Source organism: Lonchura striata, chromosome 1A (genome assembly GCF_050655825.1).
Source record: "Lonchura striata isolate lonStrDom1 chromosome 1A, ASM5065582v1, whole genome shotgun sequence".
Taxonomy (NCBI): domain Eukaryota; kingdom Metazoa; phylum Chordata; class Aves; order Passeriformes; family Estrildidae; genus Lonchura; species Lonchura striata.
This window is the reverse complement of record NC_140741.1, coordinates 43,583,891-43,604,945: the sequence shown is the minus strand read 5'-3', so window position 1 is coordinate 43,604,945 and position 21,055 is coordinate 43,583,891. Positions and strand designations below refer to the sequence as shown.

Here is a 21,055-nt window from a genome sequence, read left to right as displayed (position 1 = left end):
AACAAAAGAAAAAAGACTGCTCTTGAATTGTGAGTCTGAAAGGGATCCAGTGCACTGCTTACAATCCATTCATGTCACACTGCTGGGCAAAATGAGACACAGAAGTTAAGCAGCCTCCCTCAAAGCCAGTGCAGGGTCCTTGCAGTGTTGTTGGAGCTGCCATAAGGCAGCTGCTGACAGCAAGCCTGGTGCTTACAGCCTGGACCACTTGCCCCACATCGCTGCCCTGCTTGGTGACATGCCAAGTCCCTGACCCCACAGTGGTTTTTGGGAGATAAGCTTTTGCAAATCTGTCTGTGACACCTGGAGGTGTTTCCCCTCTAGGCCTTCACCCCTCCCCACTGCCATGGTTGTTGTCCAGGAGCAGAGCATACTGTGCCTGCAGCATGCCAGCCAAAACCGTGGCGTCCTGACCCCAGCTGCAAAAGAGCTGATGTGTGCCTGAGGGAGTAACATACTTTAACCCATTTTAGCTGCTTGTCAAGCAAACACGAGTCAGATCCCTAGCATACCAACAGATATTAAATGGCAGCCAGAGCCTACTAGCAAATGTGACTTCTGCTTCTCATCAGGGTTGAGCCAAGTAGAGTTGAGCAGCTGCCAAAAGTGCAAGTCCCTGCCCTGCCTCTTATACTGGCTCAATTATTCATGCAGACTGCAAATATGGGAACACTAGACCCAAGAAAATTGAAATCACTTAGGTTTTGTTGTTGTGTCTCTGATAGTTTTCTGAGCATTCAGTTCCTTGAAGATGTCCAGTGGGAGCATATAGCCAAGAGAAAGGTCACCCTCTCAGTGCATTCTCAGGATCAGTTTTCTGTTGGTTACCTAATTCAGCACAAAAAAGGGTTAAAAATACAGCTGGCCACACAAACACCTACCAACCAAGAAAATTGCAGGTGGGATTAGGAAACAACACAACCACAGCCTTTGGAGGAAAATATCACTACACCAGACCATGAGACATATAAGGATCCCTAAGGTGACCTCAGTCAGTGGCTCAGAAGATGAGGATATCCAGGCATCTCCAGAAGGGGAGAAAACAAAACAAGAAAACATGTTTACTCCTGCTTACACTGGGGAACTATTCTCTACAATACTTCCCTTAGGAACCCAAGGGCAAACAGTACTGCCAACAGTGCAACACTTCACGTGTCAGTGGCCACTGAAATGGCAGGAGTGAACCTAGGCAAGAAAGCACAGGCTAAGCTGGAACTCAAGCTGCTTAATCCAAGGTAGGGTCAGGGGAGCACAAAACCTTGCAGCACACAAGGGCAGTGTAAAATAACTGCAGCTCATTTCCACAAAATCTCATGATACCCTTGGTAGAGCAATACTGCAGTAGATAAAAAGCTAACAAATTTTTCATATTGAAAGTCATAGCAAATTTTAATCTGAATCAACATCTTTAGGTGATAAGGGATGCTATTCAGAGGATCAAAGACTCTTCATTTCCTCTGTGCAACACTGACAGATTCAGCTGGCACTTTGCAGTCACACAGGTGGCTTGACAATGATGAAGTGTTCATCCCAAGTTGACACTGATATGGAATAAGAAAAATATACTGGCAGTCAATGCACAATCTAGACTTATTTATAATACAAACCAAGATCCTGTTTTCCTTCATAATCTATACTAAAACTGTTACTCAGACTAAGGAAGTCTAGCAACTAATGAATCTAAACCACAGGGGAGGGAAAAAGACTTTAAACAGAATTTGTATTTTGAAGTCTGAATGATATGGTATCTCTAAAACACAAACAGCTTTTTATGCTTTTTTATTATTATTTTTAACTCTGCTTTGATTTATGTCCAGGAAAACATATTAGGCCCAAGGTTTGGGCCTGAAGAACATACAGGAGTCTAAACCAAGAAGCTGGAGCACCTCACCAATAGAGGAGAAGCTGAATAGCCCAGACAGGTCTTCACAGCGCCAGTCAAAGAGAAGGAGGGGGCGGACATTCTTTATTAGCAATCTTGGAGGATGCTTACCTCACTAACCATCAGCATTGCACTAACTAAACCACAAATGTTCATTCCCTGCACACCCACGCCAGCTCTCCGAACTAACTGATGGCTGGGAGCTGGACTGCCATGAAACACAGGGTGGACAGGCATGGCATCGGGAGAGAAACCTCTCACCAAAGCACTGCCACCCTCCCAGAGACATGGCTCCCTCTCTAACTTAAAGCAGGCTTTAGGTTCTCATACCTGGTCAGAAAAAGGACCCTTTAATGGCAAGGTAGTTAGAAATCTTCCCCTCAGTCTTGCCTGATTGGGACACACAGGGCCACAGGGGTGACAGGTACCTGCAGGGAATTTCTTCCTGGGAAGAAGGGAAAGGGTTGTTTTCATGGAGTATATCCCACATCCCAGACTGATCTTGTCAGTAGCTCATTAAATGGCTTTAGGGAGTCAGCTAGATTTGGAACCACTTTTCAAAAGTGCAAATATTTTTCTGTTACTAAAGGAGAAGAGTTAAATATTTTCAACCACCTGTAATGGTTTGGTAAGTCTCCAACAACTTCCCTCTCATTCCCAAATTGAAAATTAAAAACAGACCGAAAAGATAGCTTTTGCTGCAGTAGAGTATGTTGAGCACTTAGTTTGCTAGCCCCCATTAACCCCAGCCCAGAAGGGTGTTTTCTGATGCTCTCCTATATCAGGAGTCAAAAAATCTCATGCATAAAAATAAAGGCATGCTGGGTTCCCCAGAATATTGTGTTCTGAGGAAAAAATGCATTGTTTATTGAGCTGAAGGCAATCTTTTTGTATCAGAGTCTTCTCACTCATAAACTTTCTGAAATTACACTTTGGTTTTCAGTTTCTCCCTGCATCTTGCACCATTATACCTCTGGTAACCTATACTAAATCCACTTTTGCATGCCAGTAGATTTGGGGTGATTTCCTTTTCTCTAATGATAGCTTGATATGCTGCATCATATGGGGGTAGGACTGCCCAGCCCTGATACCTCCAGAGAACACAGGTGGAAAGGACTCACCAAGACCCTGCTTTTGGTCCTTTCTGCTTTGCAACTAACCATGGCGCGTGAATACAGGCTGGACCTTGGCAACTGTCCTTTCATTATTAACAAATTAGCAGCTTTGTAATTCCCTCTTTCCTTTTGTTCTGTGTGCAGACAAGCACATATGAGCCTAGGGACTTAGAGTTTTTCATCTTGACAAATCCTTCCTCCTGCTCACCCCAGTTTTCAGCAGCACAATGGGGGGGGGGGGGGGGGGCAATCAGCAAAGCTTCCCAAGGCCTAGCAAACAAATCTACTTAACTCATTTCCAGTGCAGTCCAGGTCTTCATGAGGAAATACAACACAGCCACAGAAAACAGCCATGTGCATAGCCTGGCTGCTCCAGAGGGCATGGCTGCATTCTGAAAGGTGTCTGCATCAAGGGCAGCCTGGGTCCCCAACCCACCAGAGTTGCAACCCCTTTTCTTGTCACAGAAGCAGCACCAAGTGGACAATATGAGACCAAGAGGCAGCCACGCAGCCTCGCCATCGCAGGGGTCGCTGGCCCGGCTCTTCCTGCTGCATCCCGGCCTGGCATCGCTTCAGAGGCTTTTGTGCAGAGCAGACAGGGCTGCTGAGGCTCCCCCTGCGCCGCCATCTGAGGGAAGGGATTGTTTGATTTATGAGATGGGAGGAAAAAATAAAGCTGCCCTGTTGTTTGTCATTTGGGATGAAGAGGAAGAAGAGAGTTCTCTTGTTTTTGGTATCTAAAGAGTGTTCACTGCGCATTGCTTTCAAAGGGAGGAAAGGAAGTGTGGAGGCTGGGTGCCCAAAGCGCTGTGCTTCAGGCAGAGCCCTCTCCCAGAGCTGGGTCGCCCCCAGCCAAGCAGTCCAGCAGAACGTGGCAGCCGGAGCAGGGCACCCACATCCCGCTGTACCCCGAGGGCTGTCGGGCAAAGGCACCGCAGTAGCCGGGCAGGCCCTGCCTCCTCCATCTTGTGGATCAGCCCTTCCTTTCTGTGGTGTCTTGTGCAAGTCAATGAGGTGCTTTGTTTAATGGGAAAAGCGAAATGTTTGCTTGACCCAAAACGAACTTCAAGGTTTTAAATTCACCAATAAGCCATGAGAAAAAATGAGGTTGTGAGTTAATGCCTCCAATTTATTTTCACATTTATGTGTTGACAGCCAATCAAAAAAATAATCATACACACAATGAAGTTCTGTCTCCCACTTGTTTTTCTCATGAATGAGATTGTATATTTGTAGTTACTGGTCCTGGGAACTTTTTCAAGATTTTATTTTAAAATTAAATGGAAATGCTTGGAAGAAGAGTTAAGATTATCCTAAGCACAAATAAGTTGTACTTAGCAACTCTGTCCCTTTGAGAAGGCTCCATTCTTTTTAATTTATTTATTTATCTGCTACATTTAACTGGACAGACTCCATATTCCATTACAGTACAAAAGTGATATATTTCATCCTTTAATAACACTTCCCAGTTATTTATTCCAATCCAATGCATTTGTTTGAAGCCAAACAGGGAATCATAGAATCATTATTTAGAGCTCATTTTCTCAAGAATCAATGTAATTTTATTCCGAGTTTCCATAAGAGAAAATACTATTTTAAAATGCAAATTCGTAGATACAATGGAAAATGAATTCCATTCAGATGATGTAATTAACCCCCAGTATAAATAATCTGTGGTGTATATTGTAATATGATAATGTGAAAGTCCAAAAGAAATCATTCCCAGACCACATCAGAAAATCTACTGAGTCAACAACTGCAGCAGACAATAACAGGATGAGTTAAAGGAGCAGAGTATTAAAGCAGGTTATTTCAAACTGTACAGCATTTAAAATGTCACTGACAAAATTTAATATGACGATTCACACTCAAGCACTACATGAACTCACTCAGAAAAGAGTTGGTAAATAAGATCTGAGTGTGAAGAGACAACTAGGTCAACTTGCTCTGTCAGTTTATTGCATGTGGAAGACTGTTCCTGTCTCTGCTTTGCATTATCACCATCAGTTTTTGAGAAATTTAAAAGGAAAATTATTTGTTCAATCTTTTTGCTTGGGAATTTGTTTAACTTATTATAAGCAATCACATCTGAAGCTCACTTTCTTGACTAAAGATCCTCTGCACACACAGGATGTTGCGAAGTAACAGATGTCAAGAGCTGAAATTATTGTGGCAATATACATATTGTTTCAACTGTTCTCTCTGATAAAAAAAAAAAAACATAGTGTTTCAGTAGGATATAAGTGGCTTCACCATATATGTAGGAAAAGTGCAAAAATCATATGGTAATAATTACTAGAAGTGCATAGTTCCCTTTTTCTTGACAAGTGCCACATGGCTTTTTTTTTTTAATCTATTGTATCACATATATGATGTAACAATATATCAATGCAAATCAAACAAATACAAAGCAGCTTTCCAGCTGAGACTCCAGACACACTGAAGTCAGGCAGTTCCAACTTTGGGGTCGTATTCCCAGCTCAGCCCTCAACACTCACATCTTCTCTTTCTACCTGTGATGTTAAAAATGTGTGGTTTAAATCACTAGTGAAAGTAGAGAAACCACCATGACATTAATCACGAATTCCAACACAAAAGCAAAACTGAATACAGGAAAAATTATTTCCCTCCAAAAGCCTCCCAGTGCGATCATCTCAGGAAGGAGTTACTTATTGGTCCTTAGCAAATACAGGGGCTCCCCTCTTCCAATTCAACATCTCCACAATGAAGCTTGGTTTAATATCAGCCTGCCACTTGATCCACATCTTAAGGCTACAGCATGAAAACAAAACTAAATTCAGCATAAGACCCAGATATTAAGGAAGGTTATGGCAGAAATACATGGGAAAAGCAGCCCATGTGAAATGGCTACAGTTCAGACTGCTGATTTTCCAGGTGCTCTGCAATTAAAATTCAGTATGGTAGTATTTTAGAAGCTCATTACTTCAAGATCCTTGTCTTCTTTTTGAGACATGCACTATCTAAATGCTGTAAGTATCATGGTCCCATGACACAACACATTCTTCTAGTGTGAGTTCATGAGGCTGGATCAAAACCACTCCAGAGAAGATGCTGGTTGGTTAACTATGTGCCACAAGTCAGGCTGGGCATCTGAATGGTTCAAAACTTTGTACTTCTCAAAGGGGAACATGATGTCTGGTATTCCCAGGTGTAAGATTACCTTTTACCCAAGATCTAGCACGCTGCTCCACTCCTACTTGCTCACACAGCAAACCAGCATCAGTTAATAAAAGAAAATGCCTGACTGCTTTGCAGACCATTTGCTACTTCTGGCATACTCGGGCTTTCTTTTACCTTTTGGTATCTTATTTTCTGGGCGCACAGCTGAACTCTGAGATGTCCAACTCAATCACTCCCTGTTCCACTGTCACCATGAAGACCAAAATACCAGGTTTGCCCTGTCTTGACTACCAGTGTTGTCCCAATTTTTGCCTACCAGGATGCTTCACAATACTCCTCCAGCAGAACCTGCTGCTCCAGGCACCACCTCTGGCCCTGCCGCCTCTGTCTCCATCAGCATCCTCTCTGCATGGGCCACACCCTGCTGTATTTCAATCATTGCCAAGAGCGAAGCCTTCCCACCGTGCCAAGAGCCTTGCTGTGACTGCACAGCCACCGACCAGGGTGTGATCAGTGCAGATTCAGCCCTTGCTGCACTGCTCAGAATGAAAGTGAAAAGGAGCTGGATGAGGCGTCTACTCTGAGGCAGTTCAGAACACCTTCAAGAAGCTGTTGCACTGGGCCACATCTGTCTCTATTAGGAAGGGAACTAGAAAAAAAACAACTCCATAGTGCAATACTGCTCATTTCCCACAGCATACAGGGAATCAAGCATCTGCCATGAGCCTATGCAAGCCAGGACACTTTGTGGCTCATGCCAGCCAGCCATGATTGTCATATTAGCTTCCTGTCTTGTCAGTGTCCATTCAAAATGCAACTGCAGGCTGTATCTCTCTGACTCAAGCCTGTACCACCAGTTCTATTGCATTTCACAGAATCAATTTTAATAATCTAAATTAATCCTAATTAATAGGGGAAGCTGTGACAGCATTATAAAACGTGAAAAGTATTCTTTACATTTGAGGTTGGATTTTGCAGGATACACAGATCTTAATTTCATAACTGTACATTAAAGTCAAACCAGTAAAGGGATTAAATTAATCTAGCTTCTGCTTCAATGAACAGAAAAAAGGTTCCCATCATTGTCCCATCAGATCACTTGATTTCATAAATCACATATAAGTAACATGAACATTTATAAATACAGGAAAAATAATCAAGCCTTTCTCACTCTGTTAAGTCTACAAAGTTTAGATGTGGCAGGAAAGTGATCTAAATTCAAGCTATCGTTTGGGTCAGCATATCTATTTACAGTGTTCAATTACATGATCATATCATTTTGCACAGCCTTCTTTATATTGGCAAGCTATAAAAGAGCTTCTTCAAATGGAACTATTGTTCTGCTGCATGCTCTAAGAATAGCATAGACTATATATGAGGCCTCAGCACCAGGATTGTGCAGAGGACCTGCCTTGATAAATTCAGAAGTTTCCTATTGCATCAAAGTTCCTTCCTCCTTTCTCTTCCCGGTCTCTCTTGCTCAAATATACCAGACTGTATTTGGGCCAAGCAGCTCCCCCTTCCTGTTCCCCCATAGGAGCTGCTGTGAAGTATTGATCTTTCGCCTTTTCTTTCCTAGGACAGACAACTTCATTTTATTATTTACAAATTTGAAAGACCACTCCTTTCTTTAGCCATTTTTAGCCACAATAACAGTACTAGGTGTTATTTGCAGGTCAGTATTTTCACCTGCTAGCTAAGAGATGCAGACAGAAAGCTTCTTGGGGACTCTATTGAGTTCTGGACCTCTTTTCTCTTTGCCAGTGGGTGATAGTTTGCCCACAGCAGACCAGTAGCACCTTAGTCCCACCTCCATCATCATAAAATCATTGGAAAATCTACTAGAAAACTCGGTTCAGGAATTTTTGTATTTTCTCACAGTAGTAAAAATATTGTGGGTGATAGAATAAAAATCTTTAAAACAGCCACACATTTTTGTTTTGCTTTTAGCTAGTGAGAGGATAGAAGAAAGAAAAAAAATAAAACCAGCTCTTTATTTTCTTGCTGGTTAAAGAAGCTCTAAGAAAATCAGTGTTGGTGATGTTTGGTAAGGCATATATGGAGGATGGTAACAAAAAATTTAAACATGAACTGACAGAAAAAAATCTTCAGTTTAAATCAAGAAGATAACAGAGGGAAAAAAAAGTTATATAAATAACAGCAACTCCTTTTTACTCCGGAGATTTTCAGTGCCTCTCAAATCAGGGTCTCAATGAAGAAAAAAAGGCTAGCTTATCCAGCTCAGACAGACTGCAGGGCGTCCCAAAGGCATTTGACCTTCAGACAGGAGATGCTTTAGCAAGTGTGTTTTGCTCTCTGCCTGCAAAGGCCTGTGCTTAAACTGTGAGCAAAGCAACTGTGGGATGAAAACTACTGTGCAAAGTCTTGGTATCTGTAAGGGCTTACTGGTGCTTCTCAAAAGCCTCCTAAAGAAATAAAATGTAAGAGGGAGGGCAGTTCAATTCCCAAATGTCATTTGAGACAACATAAGATGAGCACTTCTTCCCGAGACCCAAAATGCCTGGAAAGCACCTGGGAAATCAGCTCAGGGAGTCACCAAGAGGTTAGATTTCATTACAGCAAATGACCAGAAGTTATGTAAGAATATTTTTTCAGATTTGAAGATGTCTTCAAAACTATGCAGGCTGCTTCCATGCAATTTCTTCTAATCTAACTCACTCTGCATCCCAAACATGCAGACCAAGAATGCAGCTATCTGGCACAATCTGCTCATGAGAGGGAAGAGGACCCAGCTGTTCTTCGTCATATTATACACTACTATCCCACTCTCTCTTGGCATATACTTCAGACTGTGGCAAATGCCACGGGCAAATGCTTGTGGGACTGACACTCATTTTATTTCAGTTTTTAAAATTCTATCGACATGCTCACTGAAGAAATCCGTCCTAGAAAAGTTTCATGTAAGCTTATAGAATTTTTTTTTTTTAAACCATGTTAGTTTTGGCTTGTCTCAGTCCCTGTAGAATTATTTTGGCCAGGACTCTCTATTTCTGAGAATCTCACAGACAGTATTACAAAAGGGGGATTTCTTCAAGCACACACTCTGATGCACTGTGGGGACATTTTATGACATTTTTAAAGAACCTTAACTCTCTGGAATATTAAACACATAGAAATAGATTCCCCCTTCAAGTACAATCAAGTTGTGTGAAATCTTTACACTGGATCAAAGAGGATCTTCTGCATAAATAAACAGAGCAAACTTGTCTGATAGAGCAAACAATAGCTAGAGTGCTTATCACTTTCCTGGGGCATTCCCCTTTCACGTGCTTTAAAATTCTTCATTGATGAATGACATTAAATCACTACTTTATCAAGAGTGCTGTCTGTGATCTCAAACAGTGCTGGTCTTTTGAGTGGCAGACAGTGCAAAGAAACATGGTCTGAGAATATCTAAGAAAATAGAAAGAAACGGGTAAAAGAAACAAGTATTGAAGATATTGTTTCAGCTGAGGTCTCTGAAGCAAGTGATGAAATGCCCCACAAATGTGAAGAAATAAAAAAAAACTGGTTTTAAGAAAGAAGGTCACCCTGGTTTTGAAGTGCACTGAAGGACTCAGGTTACTTTTCTGAGAAGTCTATTTTGGCTTTACTATTAGCAGCACCCTGGATCATTTAGCCTTTACATTGATTTCTGCCAAGTTTTAATTACAGTTGCTGTACTAGGCTGTATGTAAAATATAACATGCAAACAAGTTATCTGGAAAACTGAAATATAGGTGAGTAACATCTGTTTGAGAAGAAGAAAGACACAATTTGCTGAGAGCTGCAAGTCAAATCTGTGACCAAGACAAGCTTAGAAGACAGGCATTCATCATGTCTATCATGTCTAAGGACACATATTTGGGATGGTGGCTACTTGCTGAATTAGGAAAATGAAGAGATGGACAACAAAATATTTCAATTAAAACTAAGTGTAATGCTTGATTTGATCATCCAACTACAAAATCATCAGCAATGCAAAATGCATCAAGCATTGGCACACTGAAAGATAATGAGCAATAAACAGTGATGTGAGACATGATTATGCTAAGTCACCTGGTTAATATGATAGATATAATAATTCATTATCATCCCACAAATAAACTGCAAAGCTGACTTCATTTATATAAAACTGTAATGTCATCAGTCACTTAAGTAGTCAGTGTTGGTAAAAGGAAGTTTCCACTCACTTTGAGCAAGTGCCACCCTCCAGATACCTGTACACTGAAATGGCCCCACTCTTCAAAGTGGGGGCCCCAAGCAAGCCAAAGTACCCCATATAAATTCAGGAGGTTGTAATCTTAAGGAGGTTGTAGCCTCTGGCTAGTTTACTGTAGTTTAAGTAACTCTTTAACATGGGTGAATGGACAATATAAGATCTGCATTTTCTTCGCAAAAATAATTTTATATCCTTTTAAACAGTGGAGATAATTTTGTTTGACAGAGCACCTTATGAAAATGGCTTATCATTTGATAAACAAGAAATCAAATGTCATTAAGGGAAAAAAATCCTAATGCTAAGAATAAGGCTGATTTTTAAACAAATATAGGTGAAGAGAAAAAATAAATTTGATGGATAAAGCCTTTATAGAAAAGGCTGAAAAATACCCAGCATTTAAATAAAATTTTAAAAAAAGGTTCAGAGGAGGCTTGAGAACTCTTTATTCTATAAGGACTGACTGCACAGCACTTATGACAGATATTTCTCAGACTTGCTTTTATAAGCTTTACCATCTTCAGGAAATCACTTTCCATATTTCACTAACCTTTCCTGAGAATATATTTTCTAATACATTTTTCCACTGAACCTTCTGGCCTAAATATATTTTTTAAATATAACCCCATTACTTCTTGTCCTAGCAACAGTGGATGTCTAACAATACCTCATTGCCACACTGCCTTTTGTTCTGCAGTATCTTTTTACTTCTGTGAAGACTATAGCCACGTTTTCCTTCACTCCTTAGAGAAAAGTGAACAACTTTGCTTTCTCTGTCCTTCCTCCTACTTTAGGTACTTCTCTGGTCATTTACATGGCAAAGAAAACTTTGATCTTCATCTGATCTCTGTATTTCTTAAAGTTTTTAACAATGTGCACACTGGTCCAGAAGAGGGTTCAAAGGAAGGATCATCTCATCCCTGATGTACGCCCTCCTTGGCCCAGCTCCCATCACAATGCTTCTTTTTCCCCAGCAGCTGGGCACAGATTCCTACTAGGCACCTTACCTTTTAATTCACCCAACAAGAGAGTCTTCCCCTTGAAAATATCACTTTTCCCTGCTACTGATCACTGCTTCCAAGAAGGGATTAATGGTTGTGGCCATACTGCACTACAACAGTAGCAGAGAGATTTGAAGGCTTTACTAGTTCAGTAGCTCATTCACAAAACCACTTACTCCTCACTTGCTATCAGTGTAGGAGGCATATTTTAGGCTTTGATCAGGAAATTTTCATGAGCTGGAATTAGTGGGGTTATAAACACATTTCTTTCTCTAGGTTTTGTCCATGTGGTTTTCCCTTTTCTGCATTCATTTTGACTGCCCAGTTAAAAAGGAAAATTATCACTAATATGCATGCACAGAATAAGAAGCAATCCTGTCACTGAAATAGTGGCCATCCACATACACACAACCAAGGGGGAAAAAAAGTGAAGTGTGGGGAACGCTGGGCTCCAGGATGGTTTAGGTGAATGGAGATGAAGATCTCTGAAGGCTGCTCTTAGGATATAAGGTTTATTAGGGACGGAGAAAGGTCCTGCTTGGAGCTGCCAGACGCAGCACGTGGCAAGGCATGTGGGGAGGGGAGAGACAAGGGTTAGAGAGGATGCTCTAGGAGAGGGTGAAAGTTCTAAGAGGGGGAAGATCCAAGAGAGGGGAAGTTCCAAGAGGAGGGGAAGTTCCAAGAGGGTGTCTGGCCCTTCGGAGACCCCTTATCAAGGAGCTTCAAGATGGGTTGGGACAAGGCTTAGGCCAATGGGGTCACAGACACTTGATGCTTCAGAGGAGGGTTACAGGTGTGGGATGAACATACATTTTGGGGGATGAGATGGAACAGTCCATTTGAATTTTGGACTTATCTGTAAGTAAGGGTATTGTCCAGCCAGTAGGGGGGATTGTTTTCATCCTGTGAATAATTATATTTATCCATCCTTTCCAACAGTGAAGAAAAAAGAAAAGGAAAAAAGGCCTTTCATATACAAGTCTAATTGAGAAACCCACCCCATAGTTGTGAAGGAACAGCATATCAGCACTTAGTGTATCACCTGGCTGCAGAGAGACAATTCATTTATGCACATTGAAGGTTTCACATTTAAAAAGTACTTAATGGTGTTTTACTACCTCTTTCTACAAGTTGTTGAATTACATTTCTGTTTTTGTTCCAAACAAAGGGAACAGTTCTGAAATATTTTCCATATTAGATCTCTAGTGAAATCAGAATTGCTCCTACAATTATCCTAATCAGTAAACAGTTTCAGTCTTCAGGCAGGCAAAAGCTCCAAGGAAGCCTTCTCAAAGAGACAGTAAGGTCTGGGACTCTGCTGCACCTATTCTCTCGGCCATAACAAAAAGGCAACGTCACCACATAACATCTCAGAACAAAAAGCAAATACATGTCACTGACAGCATTCACCCATTCTTTCGTCTAACAAGTATCTGTTAAAATGCTTAACCACTGCCACAGAGTTCTTCTTTAGAGCTCTTTGCAGATAGTAACAATGGTGTTTGAGACTGTGGCAAGAAAGAAACAGAAAGCAGATCTGCAGAAGTGAGGAGAGCTCCCTCTCAGATGCCTTTCACTATCATATGATGCTTTCTGGTGAAGTGATCACCTCTGATTTGTTGAATCAGTGTCTTAATTATGTACTTGGCATCAAGAAAAAAAACTACCAGCAATATTAACAGGGTTATCCAGGATTGGATCTGGAAGTCCCTATTGTTTAAAGCAAGAGTTAGACAGTATTACCACATGATCCCTTCACTCAGACCCTTTGAAGAGTTATGAAAACATTTTTAAAGCAGTATTTGCCACAGGGTAGTCACTCATATCTGTCTTACCCCTCCTCTTCCATCTGTGAGCACCTCATTACCAGTGGATAATACTGATGCTGTAATACCACTTTCCCTTGGGAACAAAACAATAATCATCTGTGTCATTTGAGAAGGATCCTGCTTGGATCTCTATGTGCAGGAATGCACAATTATAAAGCATGCCCGACAAAAACATTTGATTTTGTTCTGTTCTGAGTTCAAGAAATACAGGTACAGTGTGTGATCATTTGTTTCTAGTTAGGGGATTTGAATACTCTTTTGTTTGCTAAAAGAGCAAATGCATCTGCCCATTAAGACTGAAAATAAAGATTTCAGTAAATGCAACAACAATGCTGTTGTTACCAATATATTTCTATTTGTCCACAGAGTAAGATAAGTATTATTTCACTAGTTTCATGATTCATCTCTGTATTTTCTTCTTGGAATGTTACAAGGATTCATGATGTAATAGGTTTTATCAGAAAATGGTCTGTTCAAAGCAGCTTGAGAAGTCAAGGGTAGTGTGAAAAAAGCATAGAAGGAAAGACTGCAAATGTCAGCAAATTGAATGAAATCTTTGTACGCAATGTACCCATCTGTACTTTAAAGGAATTTCTCAATTAATTCTTTCAGTTTTGGTCTTTTTTCATGCAGTTCTCTGTCCGAGCTCTATTTCCCAAAACTCAGGCAAAAGCCTCTAAAAGGCAGTGTCCAGCATGTCCAAGCCCTGCCTCCAGACAAGAGAATGAAGGTCATTCCCCTGAGCCAAGTGATGGAGGATAATGGCAGAGAGGAACAAAGTGAACCAAAGCTATTTTTAAACTTTATCATCAGGGGAATTAAATCACTGCACTTAATGCTAGCTGTTGTCAAGCTTAACTATAGTATCGTGGGAAAAAAGGACAAAAGTCACATAATTATTACATGCACTTTGATGTTTATTAAGAACAGCTACTCTTGTAAAATTATAATGCTGTATTCATAGATTAGAGCTCAGGTTCCATCAGCACTGTTGTAACATTTACTGAGATTAGTCATTTTGTTAATGAAATATACAATTGGAATATATTTTTTAAAAACACTTTATGTACACACCTCTTAATTTACAAGTGTATGACTGAGCTGATCTCATACATTAGTGTTAAATCTATCCACAACAATGACCCTCAATTTTTGTGCTGGGGTACATGTACACACATTTTAGTTTTTGACAGATAAGTGTGCTTCTACATGTATGTAAGACTCTGTTTAGAGGAGGTGAAAATCCTACTTTATTTAGAAATGGCAGCAAGTATCAATAGTCCACTACATCTGGACTGGGCAAGTTTGCAGAGACTGCACACAAAACAAAAATCAAAGAGTGAGATGCATAATGAAAAAGTTTTCGTCCATTTAAATTTTCATCAATACAAAGAAGCAACTGGAGAAGGTGGCAAAAATAACTATTCCCTCTGTTTACTTCTACTGGACCAGAACCTGCAGTGACCAGATAAATTAGGTGTGCTCATTACATACTAACCCCTGCTGTCATCATGGGTGGGTGTTTTCCAAGATTTTGAATACTCATTATGCAGCACCCTGGAGAGGCAGCAATTGCTGTTATTATTCTTTTCTAGATGAAGAGAGAAGCAGAGCAATAGAAAGAGCCTAATCTGAATGAATAAATAAATAGTTACTTAGAGCAATTTAGGAGAAATTTGTGTATGCAAGTTCAAGCAAGTGATCCATTAGATCTCCACCCTACTGCTTAAACTGTGGGGTGTCCAAGTTCTCATCAGTCAAATGAGGCTCAGGCTCTCATGTGTTTTTAAAGCACTTTCAAACTCCGCCATGAACTGGGTTAAGCTTAGTCCAAAACACGGTAGTTGTGAGCACAGAATGGGATACCAAATTCAACCACTTTTCCCATTGTTAAATACAGAAACAGCACCCTCACCTACCACCTCCTGCCTTAAAAATCATACTACTGGGGAGAGAAAGGCAGAGGTGACTTGTTACTTTGGGGCTGGGCTGGTGTAGGGAAGGAAAGAATACAATATTCAGAGTAAGTATAAGGCCAAAGAAGTAGACAGCTGTCCAGTACTAAGTTCTGAATTCATGTTTGTGTGTCCTGTTCTAGTTAATACAAGATGCATAAAGAACAAATTTTAAAACCTGCATCTGAGATGAACAGTTAGATACACTGTTCTGGACTGTTTTCCAGAAACAGCTTTTTTAAAGCTGAATTCAGGTGTCTCCACTGACTTCTGCTTGTGTGAGAATCATAACATTTAGAAAAGGAATTAATAGGAATGCATGGCTAAGGGTGGCTCTGGTGAAGCAGAAGTAAGGAAACAGAAGGGTGACTAATATCTATGCAATTCCTAGTCCAAAGCCCCCAGCTGCTGAGAAAATTGTATTCTGCAAGGTAAACAGAGATGCAGGGTAGTGCAGGATTACAATATTTCTGCTTTACACATAATGCTGATGAGGAAAAACAAATATTTTCTAATCATTACAAGCAAAGCTTTTCAATCTTCTAATAAATAACACTAGAAAAAGACAAAAAGGGGATTTTATTTTCAGCTTTCATACTTGTTCACTTCTAATTAATGGCATCTTAATTGGTCACTTTAGGAGAGCAGGAAGTCAGGCATCAAATCTGATTACATATCCAGCCTGGTATTAATTCCTCAGCAAGTCACAATAGACAGATCAATGGGGCAAGACAAAGCAGATTGCCTGTCATACCTCACCCATCATAGTGGAAATTTTATTGTTTAGACCTGACAGTTTTTAAGCATCACATTCAGGATACAACTTCATTTTTTTAAAAAATCCCAGTCCTAAAAGCCATCCAGCTGCAACAGCTATACTGACAGATGAGCACTGTTTACATTCCTCAAGCAGAACGAGATAATACAAGAATGTAAAAAATTCAGCCAAATCTTCTAAAGAGAATTCCCTCCTTTACAAAACATCTGAATTCTGAGCAATGGGATTTTCCATAACTGGAGAGTGCAGTTTTTCAATTTCCACACTTTCAGGAGATCTATTGGCTGGTCTTGCACTACTATAAACACAGTGGAACATTTTTTTTTAATGACATTGCTTTAGCCAGATACTTTGTTAATCTCCTATTCAGTTTCCTGGGCAGCAATTCTGAGGAATAATAGATGAGTTGAAAAACCCCTTCAGTTTTGACATGAAAGACTTGTGATTTTTTTCCAGCTGAACTGAGTGAGTACAGTAGTTTTCTCACAATACAGTACTTTGTTTTAAAAAAAAAGGCAATTTTTCCCTTTGCCCTCATCTCTTCAGCTTGTACTTCAAAAGAATGTTCATATTATTAAACATTGTGTTGATATTCCGGTTGAAATCATAAATGTTTGGGAACAGAGGCACAGCAAGAATGATACTCCAAAGAAAAACACGTCATTTCAGTTTGTAGCACATATTCAGTACAAGCACTTATATATGAGGCAATTATTTTTCTTTCATTGTTTTTCTTTTTTTTTAATGTGATAATATTAAAAGCTGGCAAAACAGAACAAGGGTGAGACATTGTTTCTTTAGATTAATACATTCTCACATAAGAGTCAAATTCTTCCCTTGCTGCTTTAACTTCATTGGAAGTTAGATCTGGCATTCGATGCATATCCTATACTCTGGGCAGAAGAGTGCAAAAATAGAAATGCACAATCCAAAAACCTTTAAGCTCTGTCTATCTTACATGTATTAATCTCAGAGATTAATATCTACCAGCCTACACAAGAACAATTAAATTCAAATTCCAAAATGAAGATCATATGGTAGAGGAGATTACAAACATAATATGGGTCATTTCATCTCTAGTTTGCTGTTTCATGTAGAGTCCAAGCAAGTACAGAACAGAAAGAAATCATTAGCAGCAGACATCTGCTGGTAGATACATGAGCTGACCTCAATACAGATTTTTCTGGATGGACAAACAGATTGGGACAGGGAAGAGGTGAGGAAAAGAAGTGTTACAGGCAAAGCAGCAGAAAACACATACAGCTAGAAATCTTCCTGCCTCTCAGAGAAAAGTCTAGAATTGTCCATCTCTTCATCCCTAGTGGTCTCACCAGAAGCTGACAGGCAAACACTACAGGGACAACTGCAGCAATTTAGTGGGAATTTCAGCTTCTAATGTTTTATGCATTTTTTTCAAACAAGCCTATCTTTAAAAAAGGATTTGAAAGTTACATAATAAGTAAGTTTTCTATATTGGTAAGAAAGACAGAAATTATTCTGGTTATGTGGACATATCATTTTACAAGCCAGTCTTTCAGACACTTCATCAAGACTGTCATCATATGTCATGGCACTGCTTTACATTTAAAGGAGGCTCTTTAAACGTAGGCTCTACACAAATAGGCATGACTTAGGTGAGAGCCAGTTTCAAGTCTCATTGCTAGGCCAGCGAGCTACAGCCAAGAAAAAAAGATATGACATGCTGGGGAAGACAGATACTCCTTGAGCAAGTCAGAATTCATAAGTACTTCTTAAGAGAGACCCCTTTCCTGGGAATGTGGATGAACATTTTCATGTTTCACTGACAGCAAAATAACCAACACATGTACATGAGGTTATGGCAATACACTGCTAAGAGCAACAGATCTCAATGACAGCTAAAATCATAAATTCTTAAAGTGAGAGAAGTCTGCAGTGGAATGAAACGCTCTGTTCTGTAATCTGCTTTTCCTTTCTTCTGTGTAGATTTTCTAAATGTTCATTCAGATTTCTAGGTTGTTAGATTGTCTTTAAATGTCAGAGACCAGGTAAAGAACACAATCTACAGTTCGAGTATTCATTTTGCCTTTTCCCAAATAATAGCAACCAGGTAAGCAAAGCCATACAGCATGGTTGTGAAGTCCAGCCAGAACTAAACTTAGGAAAAATAAGAATAGCAAAGCGTTAATATCAAGCAAAGTTAATACCAAAAATGTTAATAGTAAGCCATTGTTTCCTTTTTAGGAATAATTATTTCAACTAAAACTTCAGGCGAGTTCTGTGAAAACATCTGTTCAAGAACCTCAGTATAAATTAAGTCATCTCAGTATATACAAAGAATTAATAAAATTACTCCACAAATAAGCCAAATAATCTTTATTGGTTACAAATATTTAGTCATTTCCATTCCAATATTTAAACAAGGAGAACAAATCCAGAACTTGGAGAAATCACAAATATGTTCCTTAAAATATTGCTGTTAAAGAATGGATGCAGGAACATTATGACTGAAAAGTTAGAGTTTATTGTTCAGTTTTATTTAGAATTTAGCTGATGAAATGCATACAAATTAAGCCACATTAGACTTAAGGAGATAATCATAAGTCATGCATAACAGATTTTTATGGCTATAGTCTTCATCCCTCCATTTTAACAAACTGCTGGTCATGTTCTGCAGTGGTGCAGAGGTTCTTCAAGGACACAGCACAAGAAAAAGATTTACCATAAAAATCATATTTTATTAATAACATAAATAGTAAAAGACACCATTATTGTTATATCTGAATCAAGTTAGAAGAATTAATTATTCCTCCATTTCGCCCCAAAGGAAAGCATATCAGACATGTTGTTGTGGGCACTGTTACAACTTGTTACAAGCTAAATCAAGTTTAAAACCACTGTGTAGACAATAGCTCAGTTGTCTTAATATTTATCAGGCTTCTTTCTTTTAAAACAGTTCTCGTTCTATTTTCTGTTTGTTTTTTTCCTTTGCTATGATTGCAAACACCCCAATTTCAGTTCAGAACACTCAATTTAATAATGTTACAAACTATAAATGAAGTTGATGTTATACTAATCTTGTCAGATAGGAAGACTTGGTTGTCATAACATGCATTGCCTACTATGTAATTTGCTTGTTTGCTTCAAAAGGAATTGATTCTTGTTGGTACTTTTTTTTTCTTTTTCTGAATGGCAACATTCCTTAACACTTAGCACTGTACAATTTTAGGAGTGAAGTATCACAACACAGGGATTGATGGAAGACTGACTGCCCAGTCGAACTTTCATTTTCATTTATTTTGCTAATTATCTTCAGCTGAAATGACCTAGTCCCTATTTCTAGCTGTTTTGGGTTGTTCTGTCAGCAGCTGATCTAGCAGAGAAAGAGCAGAACTGAGGAGCATGAGGAGACCAGACCCGCTGCCTGCTCCACAGAAAGCCTTGCAAAGCCATTTCTATATTTTAACCTTTTTCTCACCTTCTGATCAGCAGTTTTTTCTGCACAAATTGTTTGTATGTTCTCTTTCTTGAAGTCATCTGCAAACTATAGCCCCAAGGTGGGTTAGAGAGGCTTGGAAAACCACTACCCCTGAAAGAGCAGTTTGCAGAGCAGCAGGAGAAGGTTTGGGAACATGCTTCCCTAGAAAGGGGCAATGCCCTTCTGGCCCTCTACCCCCTGCTTGCATGGGCCTGTAAGCTCCCCTTATGCCAAGGCCAGAACTTGTGTGAACCAGACCTGACCCGGCAGAAGGAAAACCCAAGACACATAACTATGAACAGTATAGAAAAGCTGAAAACAAGGGTCCAAACATAGTGCAAGGAGGGAACACAGGACCATGTCTCCCAGCAGACACAGCCTTGATTTAGCCTTAAACCTCATCCTCGGGTAAAATAGGCCAAGAATGTGTCTGGGATGTAACCACGAGTAGGAAAAGGGTATAGGCTTGGCTGAGATGCAGAAGTCATTTTGCCATGTGCCTCCACAAAGAGGTCACAGAAACCACGCAGCCCCAGCTGACAGGCTTCATCAGCCTGGCCAAGCCCAGGGTGGGAAAGTGACGGGGCAACAGTGAGCCACAGGTGCTGTCCATGCTCCCTGCTGCAAGTGGGCAGTTGATCTGATCAGAATTTGAGTTATTTATACCAACAAAGAGTTTGTCCTGTCACTGCTGTGTTTTATAACCAGCTATGCCTCTTCCGTTGGCCAGCAACGTTTTGCGCAGCATTGGACTGGCACTGCTCCCAAATAACTCGACTCTGGTTTCACATTCCTCACCTTCACGTTCACGCTGCCCAGCGGTTTATTTTACAGATTCCCTGGCCTCAAAAGGCTGCTATCAAGTTCCTCCACCCTGACCACAGCCCTGCCTCCCTGTGTCTTCATAATAGGGCCTTTGTTGGCTGCCATGTGGAGGTCAGTGGTGGCACCTGGGAATGCCTCTTGCCAGCAGTCCTGGTGCCTGCCTCCCCAAGCCCTCTTCTGAGAGCCACCAGTGACACACTGTGTGGCTGCTCCAGTCATACACTGGACAGGACTGGTGTGTATTTCTGCTCTACATAGGGCCCTTAGCAATAGGAGAAACAAACTGCAAGACACTGCACACAGCCATCAAAGCAAAGCACCTACCCCTTTCTTCAACTGCAGTCTTGGATTTCCAAGGAGGAAAGTATTCCTCCAGAAAAATGTATTTCATTCCTTCAGGATGATCTGGTTGGAGGACAATTCCTTTAATCCTAGTCCATCTGCCCACTTCTATATTAAAAAAAAAAAAAAAAATTCCGTTAGTCTCACACACTGCAAACCCAAGATTACATTGAATTAATCCTGTAAAAGGTTTACCATGACCAACTTACATGACAGGCCCAACATGAAAGTGACAGTTATTAAGACCTTTACTAGTCTCTTGATTACAGGGCAGATAAATGAGAAAGGCAGCTCTGTCAACAAGTGTTTCCAAAAGATGACACTTTCTATCCATCAAGTACTGTAACGAAGCCCTAGTCCTTCATTAGTGTTACTGCAGGCTCCCAGAATGTGAATCAGTAACAGAAGCCCTGGGTGGTTTTGGGCTCAAATTCTGAGCTGCCCCCAGTTCTGAGCTGCTCCCAGGTCTCTTCCCCATACAGAGAAATTTGCCTTTGCAGAACTCAACTTG

The 21,055-nt window shown here is 40.3% G+C and overlaps 1 protein-coding gene across 4 annotated transcripts in view; it reads right to left on the bottom strand.

Annotated features, from left to right (window-relative positions):
- The window catches only part of LOC146763467 (uncharacterized), a 66,480-nt gene that overhangs the window by 35,147 nt on the left and 10,278 nt on the right, over positions 1 to 21,055 (bottom strand). For 3 of the 4 annotated variants that reach the window (XR_014952056.1, XM_085569374.1, XM_085569373.1), the window contains exon 2: positions 20,527 to 20,652. Coding sequence is in view for 2 of the 4 variants with exons in the window: in XM_085569374.1 (XP_085425500.1) it covers positions 20,527 to 20,652 (126 nt within the window). In the remaining 2 variants the exon portion in view is untranslated. Of the gene's footprint in view, positions 1 to 20,526; positions 20,653 to 20,753 lie in introns of all 4 variants that reach the window. The other variant, XR_014952057.1, reaches the window with a different exon arrangement.